The 10,078-nt window shown below is 36.6% G+C and overlaps 1 protein-coding gene across 1 annotated transcript; it reads left to right on the top strand.

Moving 5' to 3' along the window:
• The first annotated feature begins 210 nt into the window (after positions 1 to 210).
• Positions 211 to 7,636, top strand: LOC103861318 (zinc finger MYM-type protein 1-like). Its single transcript, XM_033288059.1, has one exon. The coding sequence runs from the start codon at positions 266 to 268 to the stop codon at positions 2,618 to 2,620; it is 2,355 nt and encodes a 784-aa protein (XP_033143950.1). The 5' UTR covers positions 211 to 265; the 3' UTR covers positions 2,621 to 7,636.
• Positions 7,637 to 10,078: the final 2,442 nt, after the last annotated feature.

The following is a 10,078-nucleotide window of genomic DNA, read 5'->3' as shown; positions in this document are numbered from 1 at the left end:
CAACAAAATAGGCAAGCCCCTTTTGATCTTTAAAAAAAAATCTAATTTGCTTTTAGTGATCTAGTTATCTAGTTAATTTATTTTAGTAGTAATATTTTCTACTTTATAATTAGATGAAGTTTTGAATATTGTATAGGCTATAAGTTTTTCTTAGTACGTAACTTTTGAATGTTGTATATTATTCAATTATTAATTGTATTATATTTTGTATACTTCTATTGATTTTTTAACAGTTGGTTTGTCGTTCCTTTTTTCAGTTGAAGATATGGAGAAATTTTTGATAAATTTGAAAAGAAAAGCTCCATCATCACATCCTCCATCATCACCTCCCCCATCATCATCTCAGAGTGATTTAGATGATCTAGATAATTTACCATGGGATCCTGCTGATCGGAAAAGAATATCAGAATATAATGCGAATCAAAAGAATGAGGTAATCAGAAAATATTTGATGAGAGGTCCTTGTCAACCTCGTGGTCATATTTTCAAACAATCAATGAAAGGAGGCGTGCTAAGACGCTTTAATCCTGCTTGGTTTGATCAGTTTCCAAATTGGTTAGAATACAGTGTGAAGAAAGATGCAGCTTTTTGTCTATATTGTTACTTGTTCAGAGACAATGCTGGTAAAGGTGGAAGAAATGATGCATGGACCATTGACGGTTTTTCTAGCTGGAATAAAGCTAAAAATATTTCAGAGCATGTAGGAGCTGTTAACAGTTTTCACAACAATGCAGCAATGAAGTGTGAAAACTTGATGAAGCAAGGTCAGTCTATCAAGCATGCTTTTCATAAACAAGATGATATCACGAAAAATGAGTATCGCATTCGATTAAATGCTTCTATTGATGCTTCAAGATTCTTGTTGCGCCAAGGGTTACCTTTTCGTGGGCATGAAGAGAAAGACGAAACTGCTAATAATGGTAACTTTGTTGAACTCTTGAAATACACTGCCGAGCAAAATGAAGATGTGAGTAAGGTTGTTTTAAGAAATGCTCCTGGAAACAATCAGATGATTTCTCCAAAGATTCAGAAAGATATTGTCCAGTGTTTTGCAGAAGAGCTAATCAAAAGCATTATTGATGAAATTGATCATGATGTATTTGGTTTGTTGGTGGATGAGTCTGCTGATGTTTCTTATAAAGAACAAATGGCAGTTGTGTTTCGGTATGTGGACAAGAGTGGGATAGTCAAAGAGAGATTCATAAGTCTTACTCATGTAAGTGATACATCTTCATCATCTTTGAAATCTGCAATTGATTCTTTGTTTGCTAAGTATGGATTAAGCATTACAAAGGTGAGAGGGCAAGGTTATGATGGTGCAAGTAACATGAAGGGTGAGTTCAATGGGCTAAGGTCATTAATCTCAAAGGAAAACACATCAGCATATTATGTTCATTGCTTTGCTCATCAGCTTCAGTTAGTTGTTGTGGCAGTTGCCAAAAAGCATTTTGATGTTGGAAACTTTTTTGATATGATTTCTCTGCTACTGAATGTGGTGGGAGCTTCATGTAAGAGGAAAGATGCGTTCAGAGAGAATCACAAAGAAACGATTGAGAAAGAAGTTAATGATGGAGAACGCAAAACTGGAAAAGGGTTAAATCAAGATGTTTCTGTTCAAAGACCAGGGATGACTCGTTGGGGCTCTCACTATAGAACTTTGCTGCGTGTGGTTGAGTGTTTTTCTTCTATCGTTAAAGTGCTTGCATGTGTTGAGAAGGATGGCGCAGATGACTCAAAAAGACGTCAAGCATATGGTCTCCTCAGTTATGTGGATAGCTTTGATTTTGTGTTCTATTTGCAAGTGATGGTTCACCTTTTAGGAGTCACAAATAGTTTGTCATTGGCCCTTCAAAACAGAGATCAAGATATTTTGAACGCAATGTCCTTAGTAGCATCAACGAAAAGACAGTTGCAGAAGTTTAGAGATGATGGATGGAATGCTTTTATGCTTAAAGTTTCTTCTTTCTCTAAGAAGCATGGTATTGAAGAGCTTGATATGAAGGAAGATTTCCTTGACACAAGGAGGCGAAGGAAAAAAACAGGAGTGACAAATGAACATCACTATAAGGTTAATTGCTTATATGCAATTTTGGATTTGCAGCTTCAAGAATTCAACGACCGCTTTAATGAGGTGAACACTGAACTACTTATTTGTGCTGCTTCATTATCTCCCATCGATTTGTTCTCTCAGTTTGACCATTCAAAACTGATGAGATTATCGACTTTCTACCCATCTGACTTTAGTCAGGGAGAGTGCATATCTCTTGATCAACAGTTAGATGTCTATATTGATAACATTCGAAGTGATGAAAGGTTTACTCATTTAGAAGATCTTGGAGAACTTGCTCGTACTTTGGTGGAAACACGGAAACATTTGTCATTCCCTTTGGTTTATAGGCTTCTGAAGTTGATTTTGATTTTGCCGGTTGCCACTGCAACTGTTGAGAGAAGTTTTTCAGCCATGAAGATCGTGAAGACAGATCGACGAAATCGGATTGGAGATCAGTTTCTGAATGATTGCTTAATTTGTTTTATCGAGAAAGATGTATTTGAAAAAATAACGAATGTGACTGTGATGAAAAGATTTCAGGATATGAAAGATCGCAGAGTGCTTTTATAAAATATTTGTTTTGTCTTTTTGAATATTTTTTTTAATTATATACTGACACATATTAAAAAAATTCCTGGGTCCGCCACTGCTGTTAACCATTTGAAGAAATACAAACCTCAATAAAAAATGTCACGTAGCATGTGCTATATGAGTTGTTTCTATCGTTAGTGGATCATGATTGGTGGATATAGGATCTTTTGGTAAAGTTCCTGATCGACCAATCGAATTAGTTTGTTATAATGAAGTGGTTCCTGAGTTCTTAATTAACTATGGTGGATAAAAACCCAAAGCATACTTGAAAAAGAAAAACTTTAGGAATATATACAGTATGTTATGGTATGCATATTTCTTCAGAAAGTTACCATGAAATTGCCATTACATAGGTAAGTCGTAGCCATTCTTTAAGTACAATAACAAGAATGTATCAATTCTAGCTACTAGCATATTTACCAAATGATTTGCGATAGACTAGTTTTCTTAGATTCTGTTACAACATTATTCGAGTATTTTAGTAGTCGGGTCATGCAATGCAAGATCTCATAACGAAAAGAAAACAAAAATGTTGGAACATATACGATATATACTCGAATGTATATTTATGAATTGAGATGCGTGGAGACACATCTGCAGGTGACTTATAACCATGTTATATGTTATCATATAGTGTCTTCTTATCATTATCAATCTGATAACATGTGGACTTTGACAAAATAAGCTTATATTTAGTGGTCGGCACGCATGATTTCTTTATCAACAATTTCTTTATGTCTTATTATTATATTGTGATTTGCCAAACCAGGTACCATCGATACCAACAAAAGAATAAAGGTTACTACAGGCTGTTTTCCTCTCTACAATAATAAAAAATAATATTGCGAAGACTAAAACATAGAAGAAAAATGACTGTCTTTTTGTCTTTTTCAACTGTATGTTTACACTGGTTTGTCGTCGGTTTACATTGCAATGCCAGAGAATGGAAGGATCTGAGTAGTATTACAGCCAATATATAATACAGTATGTTACATTAAGATACATTGAATCTTGTATTTTTTTTAGCAAAGACAATAATGGAATGTATTAATTATGCACTCGCACTAAGCCACTAATAAGTCTCTTATAATCTTTTTTTTTAATCTTATAATCTTACAACATTCAATTATTTAACCGGAAAAAGGAGAGAGAGAGAGAGAGAGAATAAACAAATGGCGACTCGACAAGGTATCGATCTATCAAATACTTTAATTGGAACATCGAAAGAAACATATTTGTTTTTTTTTTTGTTGTCTGGTAAATTAATATTGACTTGAAACAGGATAGTACACATGATAGTACACAAAGCCAGCAAAGGTGATCAAACCTCTCTGGAGTCCGAATTCATGAATCATGTCATTTTTAGTTGTGTCATAATGGCGTCAGCATATGTGTTGTGACTCGTCAATCGTCATAGGTGCAGCGTAGGATACACGTGGAGAACCTTCATAAGATATTTGTAAGACAAAAAATAAATTCTAGCTGGTCTTTTCTGTTTTTTTTTACATTAAATAATTATTCTATCACTTAATTTTGAAGTGGAACTGAATCTTTTCTGTTTATATTTCAATTTTGTTATTTTCACTTGATTTAATAGTAAGAGAAAATAGATGCAAAACCATTACTTCTTCATTGTTATTTATAATTATTATAATTCATTTATAAATGAAGAAATTATTTCTATAAATAATTATGCCCAGCTCCACCATAATCCATGAAAATGTGACTAAAATAGCATAGAACTGTTGGTTACCTTACCTCCACCAACAATAAAGTGATCACAGAGAGCAAATCTCAGCCGTGTATTCAGTGCAGGGTCCTCTTTACAATTCAAACTTTCTGTTGGTCATTTATTTATGAGTTTTATGATGGGTCCCGTGATCTTTAACTCTTCATCAGTTAACAGTTTACACCGTAAATAATGGCTACTTTTATTATAATCCAATATTCGAACCAAAAAGTTACACGTTCAGCCTCAGCAATCACATTATTCCGTCATTTTCATCACGAAAATATACTTTCATCAAAATATGCACTATAAAATTTCAATATAAGATGTGATGTGTGTATCTGAAATTGGTTGAATGTCTAAATAATTCGCGAACCTTGTATAACAAAATGGCAAATGATAAATCAGATGCCGGAAAGAGACAACGGAACTAGAAAAAGCCAGTTGATTTGTGAGGGCCCACACGTGGTTACAGCACCATCTTAAATGTAACACATGGCGCTTACGCTTTATTCAACTCTCTTGACTCGTAACCACGTGTCCTTCAAGAACCAGCTCCTTTTTAGGTAACGAACTAACGTCCGCCTTACGGTTGTTGTTTATACAACTTTTTTTTTCCTCGAAAGTAAATATATATAAAGATGAACTAATCACAGATACATCAACAAAGATTGTAACAAGCCACACAAATCCATAAACGGATTATCAACCTTTGCACACCAAAAAATGATTCTAAACCAAGCCATAACTAGACAATAGATGCTAAACTTTCTCAGTGGAAATAACACTTGCAATCCAAAGGGGAGCACCTCTAGCAACATAGAATTGGTACCACCGATCAGTCGAAGCACTATCAGCAATGAAAAAAGCACATCTATTAGAGCTTCTTGATTCAACCTTGTTTTTCCAGCATCTAAACTTTCCCAAAAAATTCTCCATCTTTTAATATATAGAAGTAAAGGACGGCCAACTTTTTGGTCTCTCAATGACTTTCATGAGGACAACATCCTCACCTGCAATGATAACATTGTCTACTTTATGAGCAATCATACACTCTAGTGTCCAAGCAAGAGCTTTTTCCTTTGCTTCCTCAAGTGTCACTATATATATTAACAAAAGACCTTCTGCTATGCAGAAGGGGTTCCCCATCACTGTCCCGAACGATCCACGCTGCTCCCATCGTCTGAGCTTTCTTTAACCACTTGACTCCAAAGTTACATTTGACCCATTTAGGAGACGGTTTTGACCAATTTTTCTTCTGAGATCTAACTAATTCCTCCTCTTTTTGTTCACCCATTTCATCTAACTGTTGAGCCAGGAACCATGCTGAAGCTTCATCATAAATATTATCAACAATCTCTACTGCCTTCTGATCTTTAGCTTCAAAAACAAATTTGTTCCTGTTCTTCCAAATTAGCCATAAAACCCATGGGTAACACCTTCTAATTTCCACAGGAACTCTAATATTCTTACTCATTTGAAATAGATAATTGAAATTCACAAACATGGAGTCCCTGTGAAAACCATCCTGAAGCGCAGGAAAATTCGACAAAGCCCATACTTGTCTAGCCAATTCACAAGTGAACAAGACATGATTTGGAGTTTCATCTTGACTTCCACAATGCGGACATAACATATCAACTTTCATACCTCTGGTCCTCAAGTTGCTGGCTACAGGAATCGCACTAGAAAGAGTTCTCCACATAAATGCTTGAATTTTTGGAGCCGTTAGAGAATTCCAAACTTCTTCCTTCAATTTGTTTATCGAAGGCTGCATTTCAGCTTCCTGAAGTTCAAACTTCAGGCCCTCTCTCATAGCTAACCAGTTTCCGGACTTAACAGAGTATTCTCCACTTTTGTTATGTTTCCAACACCAAAAATCTTCACATCCTACTGCAGTTCGAAGCTTGGTTATTATCTCAATGTTAACAGGAAAGAAATTTTCCTCCAAAGCTTCTCTATTCCATTCCCCTGTCTCTTGGTTTAAGAGATCACCAACCTTTAAGTCAAGATTAATAATCGGATTCTTCATCCAAGGATTCCATCGTCCACCAAAATCACACCACGGATCAATCCAGACTCTTAGCGATCTTCCATTCCCAATCTCCTTCCTTAGTCCTCTCTTGAGCAACGTTCTACCATGGAGAAGGCTTCTCCATCCATAGGAAGGTCTAACTCCAATCTCAGCTTCAAGGAATTCTCTGTTCTCAAAATATCTACTCTTCAGAACACGGGCAATCAGAGAATTTGGGTTTTGAATAACTTTCCAAGCTTGATTTGCTAACAGAGCTTGATTAAAGCTCTCCAAATCTTTAAACCCCAAACCCCCAAGATCTTTTGGCAAACAGAGAGAATCCCATTTAACCCAGTGAATCTTGCTTTTATGCTCCATCGAATTCCACCAAAAGGATGACATCGCACTTGTGAGGTTCGCTATCGTTGTTTTCGGTAGTTTAAAACAACTCATAGCATACACAGGGAAAGCCAAAGCCACTGCCTTAAGGAGCACTTCTGATGTGGTCATCATATCAGCAACTGAATCGGAGGTCAACCCAAAGCCCTACTCAACCAGCCAAGGCGCAACCCAGGACATACGTGCACTAAAAATGCCACATCTTACAAAACAGGAGGGTTTAAATCACCAGGCTAATTTTTATGGATTCTACACTCAATAAGGAGTTCAGACCAATTGGAATTGGGCCAAAATATTCACGGAGCAAGAAGTTATGAATTTTAAAACTCAGAGGGTTCTCAGCCCGTTCATCTGCGAGTATCCGACTTTAGAAGGAGATTTAAGCTCAACTAAGGAGCGGCCTGAAGCAAATCCCGTCATCCAATTCAAGAGCATTCTTTCAGCTTTCCAGAAAGCCAAAGATCAGGAGAAATGGACACGGAAATCAGAAGATATGTTCAATTTGCCAGAACCGGTCAAACCAGTGCTACACTCGTCTCAATTGGAAGCTAACCGGTTCAATCAGCTTCAAACCAGAAATTGGCGACCAGGAGATCATTTCAACCAATCAAGAGGTATTCCAGAAGTCCTTAGCTACACCAGAACCCAGGAGATCAGTCGGTTCAATGGAGAATCACTTAAATCAAACCGGAACTATTTATGGAAAGATTGGACAATCTTTCGGTTTGATCCATTCCAAGCAATTCCAATCCAACCAGGAGAACCAGACGACATCCAGAATAAACCAAGACATCCAGGAGACATTATACACGAGCCAGAAGAGTTCTACAACTTCATCCCATGCACCAGCTCACATAGGAATAAGAAGATCCCCACTATCACCAAGCTGCCTTATTTGGAGTCTCTTGCATTCAAACTCCAACAGCTCTTTTTCTACCAAGGCAAGGACGAGATAAGTATCTATCAAGCATTCAAGAAGGTCCCAAGAAAGCTCTCTTATCCCCTTAAACCATCCAGGTTCAAGAAAGATCAGATTCTTTACTTGGAGCTAAAATCCCACAAAAGGCTCCAACGGCTAGTTTTCGGTTTCTCTCTTAGTTTTGATTTGTTTCCTTTTCTATTTGTTTTAGAAAGTTAGGACCTTTGTCTCTGAGCATTATATAAGCTCCTAGACGTCCATTGTAAAGATCACCCTTAATCACCAAGTTAATAGAAAGTTTATTCAGTTTTATCAAAGTTGTTCTTTGTATAAAATATCGGTCTTTAGGATTCAAAGAGAGATTCTTTGTTGTCTTATTGATTTCGTGAGTCTAGTTTGTTTGTGCAAATCAAACAAGCTCAGTACACAGATTGAGAGAGTCAATCACTTCGATCCATCATTCCATCAGATTGAGAGATTCAATCAAACCTTCCTCCGCAAATCCACTTCAGTTCATCTTCTAATCAAGCTGAGAGTGATACACATCGAGCAGCTTGATTCTATCATATCCTTTGTTTATTTATCTTGTTTCATTATCATTATCATCATCATCTCATTTGTTTTCATATTTGTTTCTGTTTGCATCATAAAAACTCTAAAACTCATAAAAATCGGTTCTCTTTGTTTTCAGGTATAAACCTTGGTTCCACCATTCTATCAATTCGTGGGTTACCCCCCCCCCCCCCCCCCCCCCCCCCCCCCTGTGCCTACAACATTTTGGTATCAGAGCTGAAGCTCCTGAATCAGGTCACTCTATCCTTGCATCATTCATATTTGTTTGCATTTGTTTTCATATAAAAAAAAAAAAACAGTTTGTGCATTGTTATTGTTGTTCTTAAGAAAAGAAAACTAAAGAAGAAGGAGTTGTCTAGTTTGATCTACGAAATTCTTTTGAAATACTTGTCTAGTTGTTTGCATTCATTCCCCCCAGCTCCACTTGCCATATTTAGATTTTGTGCATTCATTTAAAAAAAAAAATCTGCATTTCCATATTTGTTTCTTGCATAAGAAAATTCAAAAAAAAATATAAGTGTTAGTTTTCTTTTCATATTTTCTTTTCACTTGTGTTAATTGTCATTCCATATTGATTCATTTCGTTTTTGCATTGAGAAAACCAAAAGAAAAATTATTTTAGCATAGTTTATTTCATTTCGGTTCATAATTACAATTTTCCGGTTTAATTTTAATTAGCTTGTATTTTTGGTTCTTATTTTGATCCGACCAGGATTTTTTCCATACCTTCACTTGATCTTTGAGAGTGTTTTCAGGAAGCCATGGTAGGAAAAACACACGGCCAAAGTCAGATGGCCAAACAGAACCAACAGTTGACAGCTTTGCAAGAGATCAATGATCGGATTGTTCAGTTGAGGAAAAGAAACAAGGCACGAGTCCAACGTCCACGGCAAGGAGAAAGGAGATTTGGAGATGCACCAGAGGCTGTCTATGTCGAGCCCAAGCCACCAGATCCTTCAAGGATCAATCAACATCCAACTTCTCAAACCCATACTCATCATGTTGCTAATTCTCGGTTTGATCATAAATCTTTTGCTGATAAAATTGAACTCTTTACATTTTCAGGAGGAAGAAGCTACCTATTTTGGGAGAGGAACCTTGATGAATGGTTTCACTACAACAACATTCTGAAAGAAGAGAGACTATCTTATGCCATTGATCAACTAAGAGGCAATGCCTTTAAATGGTGGATACAAGAAGAAGATGATAGATGGTTTTACAAGGAGCCAGCTATCAAAACGTGGAGAGATCTTAAGAAAGTCATGAGGGATGAATTTTCACCAGAACTCACAAGATCTAAGATCCAAAAGATATACCCAAGGAGGTATCTAACTCATGGTTCCAAAGAAAAATCAGACAAACCGATTTTTCAAGAGAAGGCCAAGGTAAGTCCTATACTTGATAAATTTGTTTATAAATCATCTCCCACTGGTATGAGTCACTTGTCTTTGTCCAAGGATATTAAGACAGGTCCTGAGGTTGAGAAAGACACGATCACCACATCTTTGTTGGAATCAAAAGTTGTCCATGATTTAAGTCTAAGAGACAAGGAGATTTTAAACCCAAAGAAAGAAGAGCCATCAAGCCAATGTAATGTAACAGGACTTAAGGAGCAAGAATTCAAAAGAAAGGAATCACCAGGCGTCACCCTTGTGATAGACCAGAAGATGGCTCAAGACACAAAGCTGTCCATGTTGCTTAAAGAAGCAAAACCGGTCATAAAAGTATCCCACCAAGGTAAGTTTCTAACACCACCTTTGGATACTAGTACTGACGTGTGTGTTCATGGTACAGGGAGAACAA

This window comes from Brassica rapa, chromosome A03 (genome assembly GCF_000309985.2).
Source record: "Brassica rapa cultivar Chiifu-401-42 chromosome A03, CAAS_Brap_v3.01, whole genome shotgun sequence".
Taxonomy (NCBI): Eukaryota; Viridiplantae; Streptophyta; class Magnoliopsida; order Brassicales; family Brassicaceae; genus Brassica; species Brassica rapa.
Note: the sequence above shows the minus strand (reverse complement) of the source record. Positions and strands in the feature narration are given on the sequence as shown.

Bases quoted from the DNA above. Each gene is read 5' to 3' on its own strand.
- LOC103861318 (XM_033288059.1), top strand. From the start codon at position 266: ATGGAGAAATTTTTGATAAATTTGAAAAGAAAAGCTCCATCATCACAT.